The sequence below is a fragment of the Alnus glutinosa genome, chromosome 3, assembly GCF_958979055.1.
Source record: "Alnus glutinosa chromosome 3, dhAlnGlut1.1, whole genome shotgun sequence".
In the NCBI taxonomy this organism is placed as follows: domain Eukaryota; kingdom Viridiplantae; phylum Streptophyta; class Magnoliopsida; order Fagales; family Betulaceae; genus Alnus; species Alnus glutinosa.
The window spans coordinates 29,624,578-29,651,775 of record NC_084888.1 but is presented as its reverse complement, the minus strand read 5'-3'; the positions used below and the strand labels follow the sequence as shown (position 1 = coordinate 29,651,775).

At 37.1% G+C, this 27,198-nt stretch overlaps 3 protein-coding genes and 2 non-coding genes across 6 annotated transcripts; 2 read left to right on the top strand and 3 right to left on the bottom strand.

Moving 5' to 3' along the window:
- Nucleotides 1–588: 588 nt before the first annotated feature.
- On the bottom strand, nucleotides 589–2,504 carry LOC133864280 (transcription factor TCP9). Its single transcript, XM_062300558.1, has 2 exons — nucleotides 2,354–2,504; nucleotides 589–2,261 (listed from the first exon to the last, which is right to left on the bottom strand). Exon 2 carries the CDS (start codon nucleotides 2,233–2,235, stop codon nucleotides 1,165–1,167), a length of 1,071 nt encoding a protein of 356 aa, XP_062156542.1. The 5' UTR covers nucleotides 2,236–2,261; nucleotides 2,354–2,504; the 3' UTR covers nucleotides 589–1,164.
- An 8,459-nt stretch (nucleotides 2,505–10,963) lies between these two features.
- Nucleotides 10,964–18,975, bottom strand: LOC133865029 (peroxisome biogenesis protein 16). Of its 2 annotated transcripts, none has more exons than XM_062301494.1 (8): nucleotides 18,620–18,975; nucleotides 14,535–14,592; nucleotides 12,671–12,887; nucleotides 12,191–12,489; nucleotides 11,831–12,099; nucleotides 11,579–11,646; nucleotides 11,409–11,470; nucleotides 10,964–11,295 (listed from the first exon to the last, which is right to left on the bottom strand). In XM_062301494.1, the coding sequence occupies exons 1-8, from the start codon at nucleotides 18,686–18,688 to the stop codon at nucleotides 11,234–11,236; spliced, it is 1,104 nt and encodes a 367-aa protein (XP_062157478.1). In that variant the 5' UTR covers nucleotides 18,689–18,975; the 3' UTR covers nucleotides 10,964–11,233. The 2 variants fall into 2 exon arrangements, with proteins under 2 accessions (XP_062157478.1, XP_062157479.1); XM_062301495.1 differs by having other exon boundaries at nucleotides 14,519–14,592; nucleotides 18,620–18,685.
- Nucleotides 18,976–22,333: 3,358 nt separating this feature from the next.
- On the top strand, nucleotides 22,334–24,151 carry LOC133864446 (ubiquitin-related modifier 1 homolog 2-like). The gene is made up of 4 exons (XM_062300782.1): nucleotides 22,334–22,486; nucleotides 23,237–23,312; nucleotides 23,418–23,500; nucleotides 23,767–24,151. Exons 1-4 carry the CDS (start codon nucleotides 22,464–22,466, stop codon nucleotides 23,882–23,884), a joined length of 300 nt encoding a protein of 99 aa, XP_062156766.1. The 5' UTR covers nucleotides 22,334–22,463; the 3' UTR covers nucleotides 23,885–24,151.
- A 1,986-nt stretch (nucleotides 24,152–26,137) lies between these two features.
- On the bottom strand, nucleotides 26,138–26,218 carry TRNAL-AAG (transfer RNA leucine (anticodon AAG)). Its single transcript has one exon. It is a non-coding gene; the product is annotated as a tRNA-Leu (tRNA).
- Nucleotides 26,219–26,320: 102 nt separating this feature from the next.
- TRNAL-AAG (transfer RNA leucine (anticodon AAG)) lies at nucleotides 26,321–26,401 on the top strand. The gene has a single exon. It is a non-coding gene; the product is annotated as a tRNA-Leu (tRNA).
- Nucleotides 26,402–27,198: the final 797 nt, after the last annotated feature.

The window sequence follows — 27,198 nt, the reverse complement described above, 5'->3', positions numbered from 1 at the left end:
ATTCAAGGGTTGTGGTTGATGAGGGAGAGGGAGTAAATTGAATGGTACATGGCTGGTAGTGACGTAATTAGGGTTCTCTTTTTTTTTTTTTTTTTTAGTGAAGTAAAACAAAAGAAGATTCTAGTATAAACTGAAATTATTTTGGTATTAAATACCAAAATAAGGTCATTTTGATATATATATATATATATTAAGGGTTAGCGAAATAGATCTGCGAGTAACAGAAGAGGCCAACCGCCCGCCCATGTTAAGGCTAGGCCATCCGCCTGTACCGTCATCCATATAACATAAGTGTGATCCTTTAGAAAAAGCGTGACAATATTTGGAATACACTTGTTCACATATTCCCCCTTTATTATGTAATCGAATTACTAGGCCAAGTTTTAGTTAGTTGATTCAGATTCTCATTCCACCCAATAAAACAAACCTCCCCAATTCAAGTTAAAGTTTGAATAATAAAATATAAATATATTTGAATAAATCAAAAACTAATTCATCATATATAGAAGCATGTTATGCAACAAATGAAAAACTAGAGTTAATAGTAGATAAATAAAAGCTACTACCATAGCCTAAGAAGTAAGAACCTCCCAAAATAATATCAGATTTAATTTTACTCCAATTTTTTTTTTCTTTTTCTTTTTCTTTTTCGAAAAACTTAAAATTAGATTTGAACAGTTAAAAAAACTGTACAAAATACAAAACCAGAACCCCATCTTAACATCAGGCGCATTTGATTCCATCACCACACCGACCTTCTCTTTCTCTCTCACAGGCCAATCAAAAATCCGCATCAGTTGGACCCCCACCATAAAAGACTCCACGTGATCCAGAGGAAAAAAAAGAGCTATGTTCCATCGACACGTGGCCATCTCCATCGACCCACCAAACCCACCCGCATTGGGAAAAGTGCCCAAGTGCCCCCACCCTTGGGGCCCGCGCCCACCATCACATGACTAAAATACACGAGGTGGCCCCATCGCACGGTCCACGGAGCAGCACCTCTGTTTCTCTTTGCTTTTGCCGAGTCTTTGTTTGACCCCACCGGGACATGCACCTGGTCCCCACGTCTCACGCGCGCACGTGCTACTCCATGAACGCCCCGGAAACTCAATCCAGAAACGAACGAGAAAGAAATGCTACACACGGAAAGCACTTTCGTTTTCAGTGGCTGGAAGAGCGAGACATTAACTGAAGCTCCTGTTTATCGTAAATCTCCAGCGAGAAGTCCCTCAGCATCTGAGTGGTTGTAGCGGCACTAGTTGTACTGCTTGTAGTTGTAATAGTGGCGGCAGCGCTTGAAGAGGAAGCCGCCGAGGAGCTGGGTTGGATTTGAACAGGCGTGGCTATGTTGGCCATGGAGGAGACGAAGGACGATATGGGCCTTGCTGAAATGTTGATAAGAGGCGTGGCTGCACCTGGGAATGTGAATATGTGAGACGGGGTCGAAGGTCCGGCAATGGAGGCCATCTGCGGGACCATGATGAACGTGCCGGGAACGACGGCGTTTGAGGGTATAGCCCACACGGGTACCAGCCCCTGAGGTACTACTGCCTGTGCTTCTTGTTGTTGTTGTTGTTGTTGTTGTTGTTGCGTGGTGGTGGTTGTTATTGGAGCGAGCCCCGCCGAGACCGAAACGCCGTCGTTTACGTCTATGTACTGGCTGTTGGCGGGTCGTTTCCGTTTCTTCTTAACGGGTGGGTCGCTGTCGGGAGCGGACGTGGTGGGGATTTTGAGGGTCCCATTGACGGACATGGCGATGGCGGGGACCGTGCCGGTGCCGGTGGCGGCGATGATGGCCGGCTCGGCGTGCTCGAGGAGCCACCGGATGGTCTCCCCGTCGGACTTGTGGCCCAGTTCCCGGGTCAGCTGGAAGATCCGGGCAGCGCATGTGGCGGGCATTCGGATCCTCCGCCCGCGACCCTCCACTTTCGTGTGTCGGTCCTTCGTCGACGTTCTCTTCGGCAGCGCAACCGCTTTTCTGTCCATCCTCATCGGAATACCCGCCGGCACGTGCACCGTCACCATCGCACGTGACATTTCCTCCGTGTCCGGCTCTTCTTTCGGCGCAACCGCCGCCTCCACCGGCGGGGACGGTACTAATTCGGTGTTGTTGGTGGGTCCCTCTCTGTTGTGGCGGCTACTCAGCTCCGGTTCTTGCCCACCCTTGATCCTGAAATCAACGCTCCTTGTGGCTTCGTCTTCTTCGAGCTCCTGTTCCTGAATCGCAGCCATCTTCGGGCTTGGGAGAGAACTACTAACTACCAAAAGACCAAAACCCAGAAAAGAACAAACACAACCCAGAAAGAATTACACGAAAATCGAATGTTTTCTGGTAAAAAAAATCGCAAACCTTGTCAGGAAAATCGATGGAAGTATGGCTCGGTATCTGTTTGTCTGCTTGGCTTAGGCGTTAGCTAGTGGAGAAACGAAGAGAGAGAGAGAGAGAGAGAGAGAAATAGAGAATGAGATCGAAAAACCTTTTCGACTCGGTATTCTCTCTAACAAGTTGTTAGAAAGAACCGAACCCACTATATATAGAACGTGGATATGGAATAGATGGATAATATTTGGCCTAGTGTCTCGATGGTGCTAATCAACGGTTATCCGCCCATCGCATAATTGGTTGGGCCCACCCGATGGGGAAACGTGGAGGCTCCCTCTTCACAGGATCCATCTGTCGGGTTTGGGTCAACGGCGGCGAGGACTCCAATGAGCCAGATAATAAATTCTCTGTTTTTTTGTTTTTTTTTTTATTATTATTATTATTAGATAGCTTTTCTTTGCATGGTGACATCACTGACATGGGTTTGCGAATCAGAAAGGTTGATAGTAGATACATAACTTTTGCTCCCAAAGAATTGTAAAATTATAGCATAAAGGAATGAGATTTTCTTTATTTCACTTTAATTTGGGGCACATAGAACTATTTCAATGTTAAGTTTATTTATTTATTTGTATTTAGTGTTCGTTTATGTTTGCAATTTCAAAAGCGCGACTTGCATCTTATATTGACTTGCTTCAATCTCCAACTTAGCCTTTAATTCAGTAATAACCTCTCTATTTAACTTTGAGTCCTTGTGTTGCAAACGACCCAACACTCGTTTACTGAAGTCATCCATGTCAATATATTTTCATTGGAATAATCCATACGACCGACTGACCAACCAACCTATTCAAATTAGATAACATATAAACAGACGTTAGTGATCATCATCTGAAAATAAATGAAGAAAATTGAATTTACCCATTATGCTTTTGATCTACAATATATAAGTTAGTCTAAAACTTAATCCTAATTACCATTATTGATCTACATCTACAATGTACAAGTTCATAAAATAATAATAATAATAATAATAATTTGACCCATTATGGTTCGGATCTAAGACTTAAAGTTCATTTCATAAAAATAAATAAAAAATAAAAAAAAAAAGTTACACATTATCTACAACTTACTAGTGATTGAATGAAAAAGAAAAAAGTTACCCACTAAGAAGAAAAGAAAAAATGGGAGAGAAATTTCAAGACAATTATTAAAAAATGAAAAAAAAAAATTTAAATCATAATTAACATAACCGTAAAACAACCGCTCGAAATTTTTCTCAATAAATGAAGTCTTAACACATGTAGGTACTACACATCGGCACATGGGCTCCATAAATATTGCTTCGCTCTTTAGTAAACACGATATTTTTGCCTGAGATAAAAGCTGTTTCCTTTAATGATGCTTTTCTTTTTTCTTTTTCTTTTTTCTTCCTCTTTCCTAAACATCCGTGCATGGCACACGTGTGGTTCAATCCAAACGATATATTTTCTGCAATTTTGTTTAAAATCATATTTTTTGTCTGCAGAATCGCAATGTCAAACGTACATGTAACAATGTACATAATAAAATTATTATTTTAAATTTTGAAATAATATGACAACATATTCACCATATAATAATAAATATATCATTATATCAATAAAATATAGTGTTGGGCATAAAATAATTCATTTCCATTTCAAATAATATTTGAGGAACAAGCACGATGGGAAATGATACTTACACATCACCCTCACAACAACTACACTCACACAAGACACATTGGGGTTGGGCCCAGTGTGTGACCCCCACCCCAATGTATCTTGTGTTAGTGTAGTTGTTGTGCACAAAAAGTGTAAATATCATTTATCTTCTTCTTAATATGACATGTAGAGAAAGAGAAATGATCCCTACACTCATTTCTCACAACAGCCCCACAACAAGCTGGCGTGGCTAGTAATATTTTATTATTTTTTTACAAAAATAAAACAAAACAAAACAAAACAAAATAATAATAAAATATTACCAGCCAAGTCAGCTTGTTGTGGGGCTGTTGTGAGAAATGAGTGTAGGGATCATTTCTCGTAGAGAAAACTTTCCACCTCGTCTCTTACTTCTGTTTTTTCTTTCTTTTCTTTTTTTTCCTTTTTTAAGATCTTTTTTTTTTTTCTTTTTGTTTGGACATTAGTTATGATTGCATGACCGTAAAAATAAAAATACAAAAAAATAAAATAAAAAAATTGACTTAATATCACAACTACTGGCATTAAAAAAGTAAAAGATGCACACACGGGTGAAAGGAAAAATGTAAAATTGGTTCATGCGGTTACTTTAATTTACAAATTTCTTTATGTTGTATAAAAAATAGATTCCTGTGGTGGAAAAAAATGACAATTTACTATCTGGAATCAATTTTCATCAACAACTTAACAGAATCTGTTTGGTTGTCATGTCAGACCTAATAAAAATGTGACACGTAAAATTCTTTAATTTAAAAATATAAATCTATAGAACTTAAAAAAATTATTTTTTAACAAAAGAAAGAGAAAGAAAGAAAGGGTGGCTGCGAGTTGAGTAGCCACCCCTTTCATTTTTTTTTTCTTTTTTAATTTTTTTTTTTCAGTTTTATATATTTGTATTTTTAATATATTTATATTATTTTATTAAAGAGTGACAACTGTCGCACTTTTATTAGGCCTGACATGATAACCAAACAGATTCTATTAAGTTGTAGACAGAAATTAACTACAAGAAATAAATTATCATTTTCGCCTACCATATAAACCTCTAAATTATTTTTTTATACTACAGGGAGTGTTTGGTGGGGCCTCGAGCTGAGAAGGGAACCCATCGTGTTTGGGCCACCGGTGTGGGCCACTAAGAATGAGATTGAATGTCTATTCCAGCAGCCCACCATTCCCTTGGATCACACAAATGACCTAACAAGAATGAGAGTGAAAAAAGTCCATTCCACTAGGATTACCAAATTATAAGATTTGTATTCGAGGAATCTAAGAGTACTGCTAATGGCTTACTCATTTTCTATTTTTAGTTCAAATAGTTAATGAAAAGGCTAAAGCAAGCATCCATCAGTTTATCTAAAGCCATGTGGAGTGATACTGTAGCTGAATGCATCACTTTTCTTTTTTTTAATCATTTTCATTCCTTTCCCGCCACAATGTTGTGGCTGGGTGACGGAATCCAACCACCACGGTGGTTGGGTTAGAGAGCCCAGCCACCGCGATGGGTATGGCTAATGAATCAACTATTTTATTACTCTGTATATCCTTGTTGATAAAATGTTGAATATCATTCCTTTAACTCTAGACAAGATTTTGTTTTATTGTATATAATGGTGTGCATGATATCACGTATTTAAAATTTTTAATAATGTGATAATATATATACCGTTAAATCTATAAAATCCACTCTTCACTATAAAATGAATCATCTCCCTTTCATTTTCTTGATATATGTGTTGAATATGGAGGCAAAAGGTCATTAGAGCATTTACAGCATACATTTCGTATGGTTCATAATAGATAAATGTAGTTATTATGAGCCATTTTACTCATCCAGCAAATAATTCAAAATATAGTGTTTTCATCCATTTTGCTACAATGAACTTTCATTGTAGCACATTTTATTTATTTTATTTTTTTAAAAAAAAAAAAAAACTTTTATCTCCCCTCTCTCTCTCTCTCTCCCTCACACCCTCCTTCTCCCTCAACTTTCACAATAAAAAAATACATTAAAAAATAATATTTAAAGATTGTAAAAAGTGAGATAGGTAATCAGTTGGAGTTTATATTGAAAAACTAATAATAATAAATAAATAAATAATTTTTTTTAAAAAAGTATTTTGAATAACTAAAATAACTGCGACAACTAATGGAGATGTCCTTAAACACTTATTTTATAGCCACACATTTGATAAGAGTGAAAAATTATTAAATTTTTTTTTTTTTTCGAACAATAAGTTCAAGGCTCCTTGCATTAATAACCAACAGGCCCGAGGGCACATTACAGTGAGTAGAAGTATAAATACACGCTACCCACTAAGCCAAAAAATCTGACTTGGGTGCTACCTACAAATAAACAAATATTATAAGATCAGGCATTTGAGTTATTCTCTACATTTAAGCAACATTCCTAAAGATGAGAAGGCTGATCCTGGCAAAACAAGCCCTAAAACAAACCAATAATATCTGAAAACCCACAGACAGACTTAAAGAAGATAAAAACAATACAAGGAGCACTACAACAAACAAAAACACAACAGAAACATCAAACAAGCCGTCGTTTGAAAATCCTTGCCAGTGTCGACGCGTGAACAATACGCACCGTACATAAACACCACCCCGGTGATAGCTGACAGCCGGAAACCATCCCCACTATCGGCCAAGGCCAAAAAAAGAAACCCGTGACCCACACGCGCAGAAAACAAAGAAGGAGAACCTTGGCTCGTGCAGGTCATGCGCCGACCACCAGAGACCCACATGCCCGTGGCTAAAGGCGATAGGACCGGAGAGTGACGGCGAACTCCACTGAGAGGCACGTGTCCCAAAAAGCCCGGTGAATGGGCACAGATCTAGCGACGAAAACGAAGAAGACAATGAAACACGGCCATAAAATCTCTCCCTAAACGATCTTCTCTTACTTGCCATTCCTGCCAGAAAAAACACAACAAAAACACAAAGTAAAAACACTCTCTACTGGTTTTACTAACCAGAGAAGACAACCACTCTATAACCCTAAAGGTTAGGAGACAAAACACCTCTAGATCTAATCATTGAGAAAACAAAATACCTTATAGAATGTCACAAAAAACACCGCGAGGAGAAGAGAGGCATGAAACCTCCCTCCCCTCACGTCACAAAGACTCTCTCTACGCTCTCTCTAGAAACTATCAGGAGTTTCTCTCTCCATTGATGAATGACCACTTCCATTTACTTATTAGGAGTGAAAAATTATTGGTACATAATAGAAGCAAAATGAAGAAGCAAGATTAATTGCATTGGCCCTATTACTAAAGTGGGACATGCCATTAATGTCGTACCCACATGTGGCCCCAAACACCTTTCCCTTATGGTTGTTCTCACTTTATGCCACGCCCAAAGATTAAAATGAGTGCATAAATAAGATTTAATAAGTTGTATATGAATTCTTTTGGCATATAATGCATTTGTAAATTTCCTTTTTTAGGAAAATTATTTCGAAAAATTTAACTCATTTTTTTTTTTTTTGGGTGAAAGTAGGAGTCTTTTAGGAAGGGTATAGTCCATCTTGTTAGAAAAAAAATAAAAGAAAGCAAAAAAAAGGAAAAATGATCCTAAGATGCGTTATAATGTTGTTTTTCTTAAAAAATTATTTGCCCCCACCAGAAATGGTATGTAAAAGGTTGCAACAAATATTTTTTCAAGATACAATGGAACCTAAAATCCTCTATTTGTTTAATTGTATTTTGCACAAACAAAAAATAAACCATAATATTCTCAAATTTTCTATTATAGCAAGAGACATACACAGATTTAAGTACAGAAGGTATCAGGAAAAAGAACATAAGATGAAATAAAAATTGTTATATTTTTAATAACTGGACAACAGTTACTTTTATATTGTGTTGAATAACAATTATTTATTAAATGTTAATCCAACCGTCCATAACTCTTAAAGTAACAGTCATAAACTGTTATTTTAACAGACACTTAATTCTGACAATCAGATCAAATAACTATCAATAATTATTTAATAATAATCATTGGATCGTTATTATTTAATCTCAACTGTTAGATCAAAAGTGATTTTACCTTACAGTTTACTGTAGTGATGGTTCAATAAATCTAACCACTGGATATACCAAAGAAGCATCATATAATCTAAATCAAACTACCATATCGAATGATCATGACCATCCAAAATTGAATGGGCATGATTAGATCATTCTGAACTAAGTATCAAATGCGCCACAAGTAGGGGTGGGCAAAACCCGCCTCGGCAATATCGGTTTTTTTGTTAAAAATCGCGAGCATGGGTCAAATTTTGGTAAAACTGTGCGAGGCAGGTTGCAGGTTTAGGATTTTTAAAACCCTAAGTACCCACCCCGCCCTGCCCCGCACTTAACCTAAAAGAACTAAAAAAACCCTAACATATACACCTTCGTTGCACCACTCTTCATATTCTCCTCACCCCTCACTTATTTCTTCATTTTCTTCACCCTAACTTCCCTCCCTTCCTTGGTTCTGCGCCGGTCTAGCCCACCCCATCAGTCTCCAGAGCTGGCAACTTGTATGACTCAGATATCCTCCATCTCTCTGCCCTTGCAACCTTGGTCAAATCGATCTCCCTTCAATATTAATCGTTTTATTCATATTCCTGATTCGCCTAATCTCTTTCTCTCTCTAGTTTTATTTCTGCATACTTTCAAGCACAAGAATGTTGGACGCAACAAGCATGGCCGTGGCCACGTCAAGTTCATCAGCTGCTCCAAGTCTCCAATTGCAGCAAATGTTGCCCCAAGGTATTTCTGTGAATTTGTAAATATTTTGGCATAGTTAAGTCCGACCCGCAAAACCCGTCCAACCCGCCTCGCCCCCTGCGGCTTCAATGAACAGTAGCCAGGGAGCAGGTTCGGGGGCCAAAATGGTGGAAATCCGTCTCATGCTCAGCCCTAGCCACAAGTATCTTACAACCTACTGCCGTACGCACACATGTTTCGCACTGTACTAGAGTATTCATATAAGTGCATACATCTAAGCATTACTTTAAATGGAAGTGTGTTGGACCTTCTAACTGTTAACTATACTTTCTATTTTTTGGACTATCTTCATTTAATGCTTTTTAACATATTTCTTTTAAAACATTTTCAAAACACAAAATAAATATATATACATATTAATTTTGAAAGTACTTTTAACACCTCTTTGGCTCCGTCCATGTTTACGCATATAACAAATAAAAGACTCAAATTTTCATAATTAAATTTTGAGTTTAGTCTTGTAATGAAAAATATGTCGTTTTAAATGACAACCTTGATAGGTTCAAAATATATACAGGTCCAAAACATCTGGTCAAAGGAAAAGGGCAAAAAAAAGAAAAGAAAAAAAAAAAAAAAAAAAAAAAAAAAAAAAGAACAAGTCCAAAGGCTCGAGTAATGCTACCCATCACAACAAAAACATGTTTCAGTTTTGTCTTTTATTTATTTTTATGTGCTCGTTGCGATGTATGAATTTGGTTTGGCCACCTCACTCTAGGGCTCCAATGGTCACAAATCTAACTTACGCCGATGATACCCCATGTACGGACGCTAACATGCGCCTGAGGATGAGACATTTGAGATCCCACGAGGACTCCGCCATAAAAAAGGCTGCAAGTGCAGGCACGTCTGGGTTTGGGTACGGCGACAATAACCGGTGGGACCGAAGCCCATATGTCAGATCCGACGGTTCAAAGTTCAACAAGCCTACTCCAGTGGGCCCAGTCTAGGGTGGGATTGTCGGGTGGTGGGCCCATGGATGCACTTGTGGTGTGGACCAGGGAAATGGTGGGATGGAGCCCACCATTATCATAAGGAAGTAGGCCACGATGGTGGGGCCAAGGCCCACTTGCGGTAAGTGGTCGATGTTAGTTTCTGTGGGGATGGGGACTCCATATTTGTTTTTATGGTGCATGGGACCCCACCACAAGTTTTTACAATCTTCCAAAAACGCAAGCTTTGTCTACCACCTCTCACTAATAATCATGCGACACGTGGAATGAACTTTTTAAATTCCGGTGGGGGCTATGGGACCAGATTTTAATTGAAAATTAACCATTTTTTTTATTAGATGTGTGGATTAAGAAAATATCCTACTTGACCGTGGGCCAAGAAATGGCCCCGGCCCAAATCAAGCAGAATATAGTAAACCTCCTCTCTCTCTCTTTTTCTTTTCTTTTTTCAGATTCTTATTTTGATTAAAATTGAAAACCAATAACTGAGTGACCTACTCATCCACACCGTTATTAGAGTAATGGTAGAGGTACTAAATCTTTTTCTAAAAGATAGATATTAAGATTATGTGAATCTTATTTATTAGAGATGATCAAAACAATTAATAAAAAGAAATGCTACGGAAACCGATGAATAACCTCCACATCATCTTAGTATCCATCTCTTAATAAAAAATTTAGTACTTCTAGCATTACTCATATTATTATAGGTGTTTCTGTCCGTAATTGAGGTGGACCAAAAAGACTAAACAATAAAGAGGGCATACCCATATCTTGAGCTCGTTTGACAATACTTCCTAAGTAGTATTTTTTGCTTTTTAATTGTGATATGACGTAAATGTAAAAATAGTTCCTCTCCTATTCCTTCTCCTATTCTTTTACCTTTCAAAATCATCTTTAGTCTATATGGTCCATGTGTGAAATTCATATGGCCACACAAATCTAATGATAATTTTAAAAAAGTGAAAAATAAAAAATAAAAAAAATCAGGAGAAAATGTATAACACACCTCTTTTATTAATGTTTTGCCTCCATTTTTTTTTTTTTTTTTTTTTTTTGGCTGCTGCTAAAAAGCAAAACACCAGTCCTAAAAAAACATTAGCAAACGAGCAAATTCTCTTTGTTGGCCTAACAAGTGTCCTTAGGAAATTTTTAAGGAAAATAAAATTACAATAATTTAATAAGGAACTCACATTTCACTAACAGGCAACTGTCAGGATCAATGCAAATTTACAGATTCATAAGGGACAAAATCGTGAACCAAGGCAAGAGTGTGATAGAACCAAAGTTCACCCTGCTGCTGTCATATTAAATACAGATTGGAGGATTACTTCTTCCAAAAATTATTCTTTTTTTATTTTTTATTTTTCTCTTTTTGGTTGATACATTTTAAAAATGTAGAACCCTAAGAAGGGGTAACTTTTTGCAGCTTCCGTCTTATGATCCTGACATGTAAGTATACCGTGTCTGAGCTCCAATCATAAGCTCAACTATTTTCTCTGCATGTGAAGAGATACAACAAGAACAAGAGCAAAAGATAAGCATATTATTAATCTAGAAAGCTTCAAAAAGGAGCAAAACATCTGGAGTTGAGAAACTAAATCAAACACACCAGTAAGAAATCCAACAATAGGTACAGCTTCCAATACGTTCTTGGTGCTTTCAAGTCTTTGCCTGAAATATCGCAGCCATAGATATTATGTTTCTTATATTTCTCCTCCGAAAAAGTATAAACATATAAACTATATAGATTAAGAATGAAATACTGAAATAGATCAGTACCTGGTATACTTGCTAAAGAAAGGATCCCTCATAAGGTAAAGTGCCCATAACAGCTTCCTTCTTTTAATCTATATATCAAATCCATAATATCAGAAACACTACAGCAGGACCCTATTCAAGAACAACTAAATAATGCAACTAAAAGTCGATTCCAAGGAGTACATATTGCCAGACTCAATGCAGAAGCCTGATGAGCAGGATGCATAAAAAAATTCAACGACTGTGCATGGTAAGATTCAGAGAGACCCAAACCTCATCCTTTTCGGAGATGGAAAGATGAAACCGTTGCTCTTTATCTTGACCTCCCGACTTTGTGACATTTGAAAGAATGCCCATACCAACGAAGTCAACAGCCAGAGATAGAAACCAAGGAATCCATGACCGAATCCCATACTTCCGGATAAATAAAACATATATAAGCGGTCTACTGATAAATAGCACCTCCCCCGCTAGAAATAAAGCCCCATGAAGACCCTTTTCGGACAATATGGTGGAAATGGTTGGCCTCTTGACTGCTGGTTCTGTAATAACAGAATAGCATATTTTTTGTAGAATATTCAATGAATTACCATATGATCTTATCCAATGACTTAATTTTATATGAATAGTTACTTGGAGGCTCCATAATAGCATGCTGGTGTTGAACTCTGCGCAACCATACTGGGTCTGAAACCATCCTAGCATTTTCTCCAAAACTGCTTAATGCAGATAGTGCTCTTCCTTCTAGATTCCATTGGGTATCTGCATAATTGTTCCCCAAGTAACTAGGCCCATGATGCCCTCCAGAGTTTGCGAAACCATTATATTGAGAAGTTGAAGCACCTGATTCCTTTTCGTCATTTGGTGTCTCCCCTCCATGCAGAAGCATCTTATACCCACTGTTCCGGAACAAAGCTAACCTAACCAGCACCCTGAGATACATCGAGTAACCAATAATAAGGCAAATAGACAAACTCCAACATACCATAAACACCTAACTGGAGATGATAACAAGAGGCATACTAGATACAGAGCTGCTTGATTTTTTTTTTTTTTTTTTGGGTGGGTGGGTGGGGGAGGAGAGAGAGAGAGAGAGAGAGAGAAGCTGCTTACTTGGTAGCCTCTGTAACAGCAATGAAATTCCATTTCTTATCATCACCATAGTAATGTTGTGCTACAACTTCAGTTAATGTTTCCAAGTCTTTCAGCGCAGATATGCATAATGAATAAGGAAATGAATAAGGCTCCACGGAGCCTGTTTGCATCTGAGTAGGAGCTGTATCAATAATATGTTCATTGATAGCAGTGATTATGCCCAATATAGTAGTTACTGCAGAATATCACCAAATTGTTGGGAAAAGCACCAATTAGTACATTGCACATAGGAAAAAAAAAATAAAAAAAATAGAATCATAAATATAAATTGAACAGGCAAACCAATCACAGGTCCAATTGGAAAGAAAAACGAAAGAAATAAATTTAATTCTATGATTTTGCATTACATGCAGACTGAAGAAACAAACAACAGAGTAGAAATATGTGGGCCAAATTAAATTCTCTTTTCCAAAAAGATATAAACCACAAATGCCAAATTTTTACTTTTGTCTCTATTCCTTCTTAGTTCTCAGCAACCTTCCTTTGGGGAGGAATTGGTGATGAGTTCAAGTATCATTTGGTGAAATGGTCTAAAGTGTGCACTCCAGTTTCAGAAGGCGGGTTGGGTATTAGAAATCTGGTGGTGTTTAACAAGGCTCTATTAGGCAAATGGCTGTGGCGTTATGGGATTGAGAGGGAAGCTTGGTGGAGAATAGCGGTGGATTCCAAGTTTGGAAGTTTATGGGGAGGTTGGTGCTCCCTAGAGCCTACAGGTACTTTTGGGGTTGGGTTGTGGAAGAACATCAGGAAAGGGTGGAAGAATTTTGTAGGATTCTCTAGATTTGAGGTGGGAGGTGGGGCTAGAACAAAATTTTGGCATGATTTGTGGTGTGGGAACTCAACTCTTAAGGAAGCTTTTCCTGTTTTATTTGGAATTGCTCGTGCGAAGGATGCTTCAGTTGCGGATAATGTGGAGCTTGTGGGTGGCTTCAATCAGTGGAGCGTGCGCTTTTTCAGAGAAGCGCATGATTGGGAAGTGGATACCTTCGCTGCGTTTTTCCAGGTATTGCACTCGGTCAGTTTTAATAGAGGTAGTGAAGACAAATTGTGGTGGATCCCTTCCGAAAAAGGTTTGTTCAAGGTTGGGTCTTTCTTTAGCTCTCTGGCTTGCGATGTGAGAAGTCACTTTCCTTGGAAGAGTGTATGGCGGACTCAGGCTCCTCCGCGGGCGACTTTTTTTGCGTGGTCTGCGGCTCTAGGCAAGATCCTAACGGGGGATAACCTCAGGAAAATGCATGTCATTGTGGTGGATAGATGTTGCATGTGCAAAAGAAGCAGGGAATCAGTGGATCATCTTCTCCTTCACTGCGATGTTGCATACGCTATGTGGAGTGCTATTTTTTCTCGTTTTGGTCTGTCTTGGGTTATGCCTCTGAGAGTCCTTGACTTGTTTGCGTGTTGGTGGACGGCTGGTAGGCCGAAGAGTGCTGTTATTTGGAAGATGGTGCCGACATGCATTCTCTGGTGTGTTTGAAAGGAAAGAAATGATAGGTATTTTGAGGATTTGGAGAGATCCTCGGAGGATATTTTAGCTTCTTTTTTTCATACGTTGTATCTTTGGACAGTGGCTTTTGTGTCACCGTTGTCGTTTACCTTTGATGAATTTCTTGTTCGTTTATCACTTTCTAGCTAGGTGTGTTCTCTTGTATATTGCCGGTGTATTGAGGGGCGCCTTACGCTTTTAATAAGACCAACTTATTACTTATCAAAAAAAAGTTCTCAGCAACCAAACTAATAATAACTTCAAAGGGAGGGAAGAAAAAAAATCCCTATCAATTTCTACTGAAACAAGACGCCATAGGTTACCAAAATTTCACAAAACCTGCTTCTGGTCCTATCTCTGAATCCGAAAACCGTTCAGGAAGAAGCCATGTCAATCCCTGCAAAATATTTTCAACACCCAGATAAAAAAACAATACTCCAGAAACTAAATACAGAGCAAGATCTTTATACATTTATATAGCTTTCTACATTTATTAACAACCATGGATGACATGAGACTTCAAGAACACATCAAAATAATCAATAATTTGGCAGAGATATAGGTCAATTGGTACATATCTCCAATGGTGAAATGAGTTTACACACAGTTTAAATGGCTTATTAACTAGAGTCTCTAAGGAATCCACATAACTTTGTTGTTTAATTTTCGTTAAATTATCAATTGTCCCAAAAACTTAAACTGATAGATGTTAGGGGGAGAATCACCTAGGGAGTCCACCAAGAATACATTAATATACATATTTGGAAACCACTCTAGCCTAAAAGCTTAATCTAATGGGCTTGGGTCCACTTAAGTATATTAACTACTCATTTTCTTTATTTTTTCTCAATATGGGACACAACACTCACACGTGCACTCACAACAAATATCCCTCTCACTTGTGAGTCTCTACCACATTGATCCAACTCCCTCTTGCAGGTGAGTCCTTACAAATCCACAAGTGTCACACATACAAGAGTTGAACCAATTGCGCGCAACTTTTCTCCGAGAGCACTCTTTACAAACGCGTCAAAAACCAAGATGCTCGTTCAAAGTTGAACCATAGCTCTGATACCAATTATTAGGGGGAAAATCACCTAGGGAGTCAACCATGAGTACATTAATATACAGATTTGGATACCACTCTAGCCTAAGAGCTCAATCTAATGGGCTTGGGTCCACTTAAGTATATTAACTACTCATTTTCTTTATTTTTTCTCAATATGGGACACAACACTCACACATGCACTATTGTTGAATTTGAAATTACTTATCAAAAAAAAAAAAACACTCACATGTGCACTCACAACAAATATCTCTCTCACTTGTGAGTCTCTACCACATTGATCCAACTCCCCCTTGCAGGTGAGTCCTTACAAATCTAAGAGTGTCACACATACAAGAGTTGGAACCAATTGCACGCAACTTTTCTCCGAGAGCACTCTTTACAAACGCGTCAAAAACCAAGATACTCGTTCAAAGTTGAACCACAGCTTTGATACCAATTATTAGGGGGAGAATCACCTAGGGAGTCAATCATGAGTACATTAATATACAAATTTGGATACCACTCTAGCCCAAAAGCTTAAGCTAACGGGCTTGGGTCCACTTAGGTATATTAACTATTCACTTTCTTTATTTTTTCTCAATGTGGGACACAACACTCACACGTACACTCACAACAATAGAAAAGGGAGAACTTAATCGTTTAATAAATATTCAAATACTCTCTCACACGTGAATTCAAACTCTCCCTCAAACAAGTGAGACATAACACGTAGAATATTTAACAAAAATGAGAAGTAAACTATGGAATATCTAATGCTATGTTAAATCACTAGTTGTCTAAAAAGTTTTAATTGATAGAAAATAGTAGCTTTAATAATTTAATTAATATACTAACAAATTTTAAAGTAAATGATGAGTTGAAATACAATGAACAAAAGCAAAAAGTGCAAATACGTACACAATGAAAACACAATCGGCAACAAAACTAACACATTACATAATTAATCAACTCCGGATCCCCAACAGCCCACATAGACTACCCTCTAGAGTCTAAACATATTTCTCAGTATATTGATGAATATCATAAAACTCTAACTTGCAAACCCTCCTTATTCAACAGGCCCCTCAAGTCATCTTGTTTTCCCTTCTGTTACTCTTCTGCTCCCTCTTGAATTTAATCCACTTAGTGATATCTGCTATAGCCAATTCTAACAAATTTAAATCACCCTCAACAAGAGCTTCTAGCTGAATCTCATTGCTTTTATCATTTTCCTTCCCCCCTCTATTACCAGTCTCTCCTGAATCAGCTCTCTGCTTCACAGCACTTCCTTTAATGCTGCCAGCCACTGTAACTACTTTTTTAGGTTATAACAACTGTTTTTCGTTTCTCCCTTTTGGTTGCCTCTTTTCCTTATCCCATGGGCACACCCATCCTCCTTTATAGGCTGTGAGTACCCCCTCAAACCTACTAAATCAATTTACCTAGGAATCTTTTACGGCTTGGTTTTGGGTGCTTAAGGCTAGTAGAATCACTATAACTAGATTCCTCAGATTTCTTATAAATTCATCATGTAGCTACATTCTGAAACCTTTGCTGTAGCACGGGATTCAACACCTATCCACGGGTAGAAGATTCTCTCTTCTGACAGTAAACAATGATCTTCCCACTGCCCTAGCTTTCTTGCTCAACACCTGAGCTGACACAAATTGAGGCTCAAGGTTTAGTAGCGTAATAACAATGAGGACTGACTTAATTCCCTCTTTGTCCAAGATTATATTAGGTGCCTTCACATCCAGATCTATGGCTTCAATTTAGATAACTAACTGAGACACGTAATTTAGACCCCAACGTTCACAATAACCAATTATGCAGCAAATAGACATACCAAACCACCCAAGGATGCATAAAAACATCCACACATCAACACACCAAGATTTTGTTGACAAAGAGGAAACCCTTTGAGCAACTCAAAGGTAAAACAACTACAGGGCAACCAAACCCAAGAAATCAACACTAAGAAAGATTCAATACACATGTATAGTACACTTACTACCCTTTGTAATGTCTAAGACAATCTATGCGCAGACAAGCTCCTCACTTGCCTCTTGCCCACAGCAACTCTAGCCCCTCACTGACCAACCTTTCTTTTCGATCTCCTTACCGACCCACCGGTAGACTTCAATTAGTTTGTTGATGTAGAACAACAACGTGGTTTGAATACTCCAAGAGAAAGACTTCTAAGCTCATACCATCAATATCTCTTGGCACACAAAACAATGCTAAGCATTCAGTGTTTAGAAAAAAAATATCAAAAGTGAAATGTGCTGCTTAGCACTTAAAAAAAAAAAAAAAAAAAAAGGGAAGAAAGAAGTGAATAGTGCTGCTTAGCTCTCAAAAAATCGTGCCTTCAAAGTCCTTAAATAGACTCATAAAAATCAGCCTTGAAACCTAAAGTCGATTTAGGTTTTCTGTGGCGCTGTCCGGACATGTTATTAAGGTGTCCGAACATGCTTAGGATGTTATGCCTTATAATAGCCTCCTATCCAGACATCATCGCACATAACTCTTTGTAACTCACCATGTCCGAACATGAGTGCACGAGTCATCACACACGAAAGTTTCTGTCTGACATCCTGTCCGACGTGCGCACACAGAACAGCGCACAAACTCTCTGCCAAGGTCCTATCCGGACATCTGCAGAAGAGTTTGCCAATACAACTTTTTGTACTTGATTTTCTTGAGTAATCTTCAACCCAAATCCTCGGTCCAAATCTACTCAATGCCACAAAATACGAAGGCACTTGTTTTGGACACCAAATAGGCCAATAAAAAAACGTAACACTAAGGACCCTTTTTCAAGACCTTGTGCTTAGCCTCAGCAAATCAATCACATAAACAAATGCAGTAAATGAAGCTTTAGACCTCCTTGACTGTCGTTTCTACAAACCCATAACTTTACAACAACACAAGAACAGTTTACGGTAAAGTGCTTTCTTCACTTTGTAACCATCGTTGAGCTACCATAATATGACACACAAACGTTATAAGGACAGCCCCCCAAAGCCAGACAGTATATTAAAGCACATGAGATTAGAGATTGACTGATAAAAATGTATTATCTAGCATGAAAAATAGTTGTTTCCTACATGAGATAACTTCAATTTGATACCCAAACACCTAAAAGAATTAGTATCATTTTGATATCCAAATACACTTGAAAGAATTACTTTCTACTAAAAAAAATTTCAATTTTCGAGCTACCATGGAAATCACAGAGAAGCATAAGGATAACCCAGAGAATGCCAAACACAACAAACAATCCAATACCAATGAAAATCATAGAACTCCATTAATTTTTATCTAACAAATGACCAAACAAAAAGAATGAAACTACAAGAAATTCAGAGGGGCTCACATTGGCCATAGACTCCAAGGAGTGCACATAGTCCTTGTTCCGCCTGATCCACCTCTTATAAGACTCCATAGCTTCACAAAACTTATCAGAAACAACAAATTCACAGCACCGAGTGCGAACTCAAAGCCTGACTCGCTGAGCTAGCACCACCACCAACCTTCCTCATACTCAATCTCTGCCCATTGACCCAGAAGGCCAGAAGCCCATACACGCCAAAAGTGAAGCCCTTTCTGGTAATTTCCACGTTAGGGTTAGATTTTTGAGGTACTGAGATCAAAGTCCAGCTTACGAGGGGAGAAGTTGTAGAGTGAGGAAAGAGAAATGAAAGAGAGTGACGCACTGACGGCGGTGGTGCGGTGGAGCTTTTGTCAATTTGCTAAGTTCGGATTGTAAACGTTTCTGACCGTTTGATGCTATACCGGGTTTAGTGTGATCCAGGCCCACATATTGTGAAATGCTATTGGTTTTATTGGATGATCCTACACTTCCTGCAATAGATACGGACTACACAAGATCCATACCAGAAACGGGTTTGGCCCGTTTGGGTGTTTGCAGTGTTTTTTTTAGGGATAATTGCACCGGAGGTCCCTGTGGTATACCATAATTATTTTTCACTCCCTATGGTTTAAAAAGTTCACTGGAGGTCCTCGTGATATGCAATAATTACAAATCGATCCCTGGCGTCAAATTCTGTTAAAATTTTTAACAGATTCCGTCAAATGCAACGTCAGCGCCACGTGTCGTCATCTTATTGGTGACACGTGGCGCTGACATGTCTAATTTTAATAAAATAATATAAATTTATTAAAAAATAAATAAAAAATACTTATTTTTTTTAAAAAAAAAAAACAAAAAACAAAAAAAAAAAGAAAAAAACAAAAATGGGAAAGGGGTGGCCAGGCCACCAACAGCCCATGGGGGTGGCCGCGCGCCACCCCCAGAGGCCGCCGGCGGTGGCGCGCGGCCACCCCCAGTGGCCGGGGGTGGCGCGCGGCCACCCCCAGGCCATTGGGGGTGGCCTTCGGGCCACCCCTAGATCTTCTAAGGGTGGCCCGATGGCCACCCCCGGCCACTGGGGGTGGCCGCGCACCACCCCCAGAGGCCACCTGGGGTGGCGCGCGGCCACCCCCAGTGGCCGGGGGTGGCCATCGGGCCACCCTTAGTAGATCTAGGGGTGGCCCGAAGGCCACCCCCTGGGCCTTGGGGGTGGCCGCGCGCCACCCCCGGCCACTGGGGGTGGCCGCGCGCCACCCCCTGCAGCCACTGGGGGTGGCGCGCGGCCACCCCCAGTGGCTGGGGGCGGCCAGGCCACCCCCAAAGGGGTGGCTGGGCCACCCCTTCAGCTTCTTTTTTTTTTTGTTTTTTTTTTTGAATTTTTTTTATAAAAAAATAAGTATTTTTATTTATTTTTTAATAAATTTATATTTTTTATTACGATAGACACGTGTCGCCATCTTATTGGCGACACGTGGCGCTGACGTGGCATTTGACGGAATCTGTTAAAAATTTTAACAGAATTTGACGCCAGGGATCGATTTGTAATTATTGCATATCACGAGGACCTCCAGTGAACTTTTTAAACCATAGGGAGTGAAAAATAATTATGGTATACCACAGGGACCTCCGGTGCAATTATCCATTTTTTTTAAAAAAAAAAAAAAACTGAACACACCCAACTTATATATATATATATTAGTGGTAAATAATTTTTCTACGGAAAATGTTAGATTTACAACACCAATACAATAACGGTACAACAATCCCTCACATGAGGGTGGGTCTCACATACTGGGGCCCATCCTCATGTGAGGGGTTGTTGTGCAGTTGTTGTATTGGTGTTATACAAGAATCAAATCCATTTTTCTACATCACATTACCCTACATTAATTCTACACCAAAACACATTAGGTGTGGGACCCATGCACATGAGTCCTATATGCATGAGTCTCACACCCTATGTGTCTTGATGTAGAATTGATGTAAAATAATATGATGTAGGAATAACACATCATTTATATATATATATATATATATATATATATATTATCTTTCTTTGTTGGATTGGAGACGATGAGTTTTATTTTATTTTTTTTTTTTAGTAAGGTTAATCCTAGGATTTAATTAATGCAATTTTTTTTTTTTTGGAAAATATGTAAAATTGGTCTAGCCTAATTTACAAATCATTTATTGTCGTATAAAAATTAACTAAGAGGTTCATGTGAAAGGTGAAATTGACAAATTATTCATTTAACTCTTTAAGTCAATTTTCATCTACTACTTGACAGAAACTGATAAATTGCCACATCAAGACCAATAAAAGTGCAATATGTGTCACTCTTAATAAAAAAAAAATTAAAAATTAAAAATATTATTTTCATTTTTAAAAAAAAAAATGAGAAAAAAAAAAAAAAAAGGAGTAGAGAAGGGATTTGAAGGTAGCAGCCAGCCCCTTTGGGAAGGGATAGCCTGCGAGCCACCCTTAAAAATGGCTGGTGCCAACTCTAGCTCCATTTGGAGTGGCTCAAGGGCCACCCCATAGGCTAAGGGTGGCACGCAAGAACCCCACCCCCCCCCCTCCCCCATTTTTTTTCTTCTTTTTTAAAATAATAATATTTTGAGTTTTAATTTTTTTTGGTTTTTAATTTTTAATATATATATATTTTTTAAACGTGACACGTGTTGCGTTTTTATTAGGTATGAAGTGGTAACCTAATGGTTTTTATTAAGTTAGTGGACATAAATTAACTTTATGGAGTAATTTGTCAATTTCGCCTACCACAGGGACCTCTCAGTTAATTTTTATACTAGATGGAGTGATTGGTAAATTAGGTTAACCACATAGACCAATTTTGCATTTTTTCCCTTTATTTTTATTGAAGACGATTTGGCGGTGTACATCAATCATTTGATTAATCTTTTTATTTTATTATTTTTTAAAAGAAGAAAAAAAAAATCAAAAGATTATGGCATTGCCACATTGACCCAATGTAATGAGAGTTGAGTATTTAGAATCACATACGCTATATAGTACACTTGGGTATTTCTTCCATCCTTCAATAATCATTGGATCTATATGACCCACACAAGACCCACGTGTGGATCAAACAAATCCAATAGTTAATTTTAAATGGAAGAAAATCAAAATATAATAAAGTATTTCTCATTTAGAATAGACAAATATTATTATTATTTTTTTATTAAAATTTTATTTTATTATATTTTTCAAAAAAATAGAAACCCTTGGGGAGGGGGTGGCGGGTGGCCATCCACCGACCCCATAGGGGTGGCTTTCGGGCCACCTCCGGGCCACTAGGAGTAGTCATGCGGCCATCCCCGGCCACTAAGGGTAGCAGCGTAGCCACCTCCCGACACCTGGGGTTGACTGTGCGACTACCCCCAATGGCCCAGGGGGTGGGGCTCGGCCACCCCATTTTTCTTTTTCTTTTTCTTTTTTAAAAATAATAAAAAATAAAATTTAAGTTTTTTTTGGTTTACTATTTTTTTTTATTTTATAAAAATATAATTGAAAAATGACATGTGGCAGGGGTAATATAGAAATATTTCGCCAAATAAAGTATTTTTCAAAGGTTTTAGTAGTTTAAGGGGTTGAAGTCGAAGTGTTGATAATTTGTATGGTTAACTGCAAAATAAGTGGTAATGTGAGGGGTTAAAATGTAATTTTTTAAAAAAGTAAATCGTAAATCCTATCGGCTATCATGCACTAAAAAGAAAACATGTACAGAAGTTCTACTAAACGATTCCGTGTCATCCCAAAACGCACAGTGAGCGCAAATCCCATTGAATCTCTCTCTCTCTCTTAGGGTTTCGAATTCTTTCACAAATAATGCAATTGACACTCGAATTCGGGTATGTTTTTATTTCAATCCCCTGCTCTGCCTTTTGTTTTGTTTTGTTTTTCACTTCCTTTGATTTCGGAAACTTAAAAGTTAATTTTATATGTCTGTATGTAGTTACGAAGGTGATTAATTGTTTCTTGTTGGATTTATTGATTGGAACTCTGTGAGATAATGGACATGTGACATTTGAATCCGGTTCTGTTTATTTTACTTTTTGTTTCAATTTTATTATTGCTTCTTGGTTGTCTGATTGCTGAGAAAACGTTGGTAATAAACGAAACTGAATTCTTTAACCTCAGAATTTTCAATATTGGAATGAAAAGGGGAACGAAAAGGCCTTGATACCTCCATCAATTACCCTTAATAAGTTAAAGCAACCATGATAAATACAAGCAACTTGGAATGAATTCATCAGTAGAGTTTACTGTTTTTATTCAATTACTGTTGCTGGTTTGTACTTTTGATGGGTGCGCTCATGTATTTTCGTGTTTGTGTTTAGTAAAAGATGTGGGTTCTTTGATCTGGCTCTCTTATTGAGGCTTTTTTTTTTTAAAAAAAAAAAAAATTTAAATTTTATTTTTATTAGAGATTTTTCAAGTGCTGCTGGACTGTAGTGGGTTAAGTTTCATATTGGCATCCTTTAATGAACATGATTTTATTTTTTTTATCATGTTCATTATTACACTGTACATGATTGGATACTTTTAATCTTTCTGTACACCTTATTTCTTATGTGGATGCAATGTTACTGTCTTGGCAGTGGGGGATTAGAGCTTCTTTGTGACTCTGTAAAGGTCCATAATGTCGATGTTGATGTACAAAATGGTGCAGAGAAGGTAAATTTCTACTTCTAACAAATGATTCCAGAAAAGCATAAAATGTGAGATATGCTTTTTAATATATGTGGTTAGCAACAATATGTTTTTCTTTGTGTGTGTCAGTTAACCATGAAAGAGTTGCTCTGTTGGGTCCGAAACAATTTGATCAAGGAGAGGCCTGAGATGTTCATGAAAGGAGACTCTGTGTAAGTTTAAATCAGCTTCTAATTTTTCATTTTGAAGGTGACTGTGCACATACACTCCTAGATTATGCAATTCTAATAATTGCTAGTTTAGTGATTAATAACACTTTTAAGGAGAAGAAGATTGGTAAGGTGAAAAAGGTGAATATCTGGAGAAAATTGCATCCTCGACCAACCAAACACAATCGAGTGTGGAAGTCATAAGATGACCAATGTGATCTATCATCATAACATCCTTGTTAACATGTAGCGGTTTTCTTGTCTTGCAGGAGACCTGGTGTTCTGGTCCTTGTGAATGATTGTGATTGGGAGCTAAGTGGGCAGCTTGATACAACCCTAGAAGAGAAGGATGTGGTGGTTTTCATTTCAACATTGCATGGTGGATAGCATCTAGATGATTGTGTTGTGTACTATATGATAATGCAATTGTTATTGTGAGATTCTTAGAGTTTTGGCATCCTAACCTTTTTTTTTGTACTTTGTTTCTATACATTATTGAAGCATTCAGGAAAGTGATGAAAGTTTTTGTTGTTTTCTTATGTCTGTTTAAATTCAACTTTTGGCTTTGTGTCCATGTACTTCTCCATTTTCCTAGATGAATTGCAATGTTCTTTTAATATTCATTTTGAATGAGAAAAGACTATATTGTTTTAACTTGTGTAAATTTGAATTCCTCATGACAAAAGATAGAAAAATTTTGGAGTCTAATCTGCATATATATTGTCCGTTGCCAAATCGAGTGCACTCTGCTCAAAGAAGCATTACAACCTATTGCGCACTTTGATCTTTTCCAAGAGTTTTGGTATCAGTATTTTAACTTCTAAGTTGTCAATGTGGGTATTAACCTTGATTAGGGCTGCAGGGATGGATAAGAGCTCTTTCCTTTAATCCTTTGCCAAGTTCCTATGTGTAGCTCAATAGTTTTTAGGGGAATTATATTTATTCCTTTCAAATTACTACTCAATTTTTAATGCTTTTACTAAACTTTTAATTTTAGCAATATATCATGCTTAACTATCAGAAGGGTGACACAAGTAAATCGAGAAATGGTCCAATTTTTTTCTCTCAACATCAACAAATAATTTACTTATCATTAAAAAAAAAAAAAAAAAAAAAAAAAAAAAAAACTATCAAAAGGGTTGCAATGTTCCACAACTCAAAATAACAAAAATATCATGTATAAGATAAAATTTTCAAAAACCCGAAAAAAAAAAAAAAAAAGAAGAAGAAGAAGAAGAAAGAAGACAACTTGGGAAAAAAAAAACAAAAATACATAAGAAATAAATGAAAGTATTCCCAAAAAAAAAAAAAAAAAAAAAAACCAAAATTATGAAGAAAACAAAAGCCAAAAGATGCAGTGACCCACGGCCAAATGTGGGTCATTTTTCAGATTTTTCCATTTTATTTTGTCTTTTTGTCATTTGGTCCTTTTGTCTTTTTGTTTGTTTTTTTGTTATCCTATGCAAGGGTGTTTTTGTTATTTGGGGTACAAAAGAGAGACATTGTAACTGCTTTGGTAGTTAAGGAGTGTATATTGCAAAAATTAAAAGTTTTTGAAAGACATTACAAATTAAGAGGTAATTTGGGAGGATAAATTGTAATTTTCCTTAAATTTTAATTGATACATACTTATAATTACCAAAATTTGTAATTCATGTTAATTTATACATTAGGCGGCATTTTAACTCTTAAGAAAGACAATAACCAAGAAGAAAAATTACTTTCAAAACTCAAAAGTTTAGGATGGTCAATTTTTGACATGATCTACAAACTCAATATGAGCGCGACACAAAATTAGCAGGGTTAGGGATTTAGTGTAATCAAATTTAAGTCAAATCGAGTCAACCCCCATATTTGACCCACATAACCCTTATAAATTTCATTTACATTTTAACTCCATCTATTTAACCCATATAAATTTTACTTTCTCATTTTAATGTTGATGCTTGGTAAGTAAGCTTTATCATGTTTTCTGTTGAATTTTAATATTATTTTCTTTATTGATGTTATTTTCTTTTTATGTAGATGAACTTTATTGGATTGTAATATTATTTTGATTGGATATTTTGTTAAGAAGTTTGGTTATATTTATGAATTATGGTTATGGATAATTGAATTTGTATAATTAAATAATTTATGTTTATAAGATATGAAATTTTGTTAATGAAGTCATACAAAATATTTGGATAAATTTAACCCATTTATGTTATTAAACAAGTTGAAACTGGTCGTGCTTAGATTAACCTAGCACGATTGGTTTATTAAGCAGGTTATGGGGTTTGTATCATGTCACCCATTTATTTAAACGAGTCTTGTCAAGGGTTGATGAGATTTGACCCATTTAATAAAAATAAGTTGGATTCGGGTTAACTCATATAATTGTATACAGATATAGCTCAACATGACACAAACCCAACTCATGAACTAAAATTGCCACCCCTACCGTCGAAAACAGCCTCCCTTCCCTCACTTTTTAAAATGATAAAAAAAAAAAAAAAAAAAAAAGTAAGTTGCAAGATTTGTTAAGAACAGTCTGTGTATCGGATTGATTTAAATGAGAGAGAAAAAAAAGGAAAAAAAAAAAAAAACCAGCCTTTATTTAGAAAAGGAGAAGGCAAAAAAACAGCCAAAAGAGTTATTTGTTGAGAGTGGGATTTGAACCCACGCCCTTTCGGACCAGAACCTTAATCTGGCGCCTTAGACCAACTCGGCCATCTCAACGTTGTATGAAATGTCTCTCTATAAAGCATTATATATAAATTTTTACTTATCTTGGCGGTAACATAGATATATAATTAATTTGAACAATTTTATTACAACAACGTTGAGATGGCCGAGTTGGTCTAAGGCGCCAGATTAAGGTTCTGGTCCGAAAGGGCGTGGGTTCAAATCCCACTCTCAACAAATAATTTTCGCTTTTTTGCCTCTCCTTTTCTAAAAACCTTATTCCTGAAAACAAGCGAACACACAAAGAAATAAAACAAAAGTCCTACTAATTAACTGATTTTATTAAGATAGACAGCGACACGTGGTATTGACATGGCATTTGATAGAATTTGTTAAAATTTTTAACGGAATTTAATTTCAATAATCGATTTGTAATTATTACTAACTACAAGGACTTCCCATGAACTTTTTAAATTATAAGGAGTGAAAAATAATTATAACATATTACAGGGACCAATAGTGCAATTATCCCTATATAAAACATTGACAATTTTTTCATCTTCCTCTTTAATGAGCCCACTTGGTTTGAATAAAAGTGTTTTTTTTTTTTTAGAAAGTGTTAGATGTAATATAAAACGAGAAATATTTATAAAAAATAGGTAAGAAATATTATCTTGGAGGGTCTATTTTTGAAAAGTGATGTGTTTTGAAAAATGTATTTTTCGTTTTGTTAACAGAATTTTTTTTCTTTCAAAACCGTTACTAAACGAGATAGTTTTTCAGAGCAATCTTTGGGTTCAATCGCTTTGAAAATGCCTTGATAGTTCAGTTATCAAGTTTTCCAACATATTTCAGTTATCAAGTTTTCCAACTTCTCGTAACTGAGTGTTACAGCTTGGACAGAGATGCAACGCCAAACACACCAACAACAATCCAAGCAAACTCGCTGCTGAATTGCTTCTAGTTCACTGCCAGCAGCACACATGCAAAACCGGATAAGAATCCACAACTTTTTGCCTGAATTGCTAGCGATT

Bases quoted from the DNA above. Each gene is read 5' to 3' on its own strand.
- LOC133864280 (XM_062300558.1), bottom strand. From the start codon at position 2,235: ATGGCTGCGATTCAGGAACAGGAGCTCGAAGAAGACGAAGCCACAAGG.
- LOC133865029 (XM_062301494.1), bottom strand. From the start codon at position 18,688: ATGGAGTCTTATAAGAGGTGGATCAGGCGGAACAAGGACTATGTGCAC. The intron at 12,490-12,670 runs GTAAGCAGCTTC...GATGTATCTCAG, and splicing joins GCTGTTACAGAGGCTACCAA to GGTGCTGGTTAGGTTAGCTT. The intron at 11,296-11,408 runs GTGTGTTTGATT...CTTCACATGCAG, and splicing joins TATTGTTGGATTTCTTACTG to AGAAAATAGTTGAGCTTATG.
- LOC133864446 (XM_062300782.1), top strand. From the start codon at position 22,464: ATGCAATTGACACTCGAATTCGG. The intron at 22,487-23,236 runs GTATGTTTTTAT...CTGTCTTGGCAG, and splicing joins CAATTGACACTCGAATTCGG to TGGGGGATTAGAGCTTCTTT. The intron at 23,501-23,766 runs GTAAGTTTAAAT...CTTGTCTTGCAG, and splicing joins TTCATGAAAGGAGACTCTGT to GAGACCTGGTGTTCTGGTCC.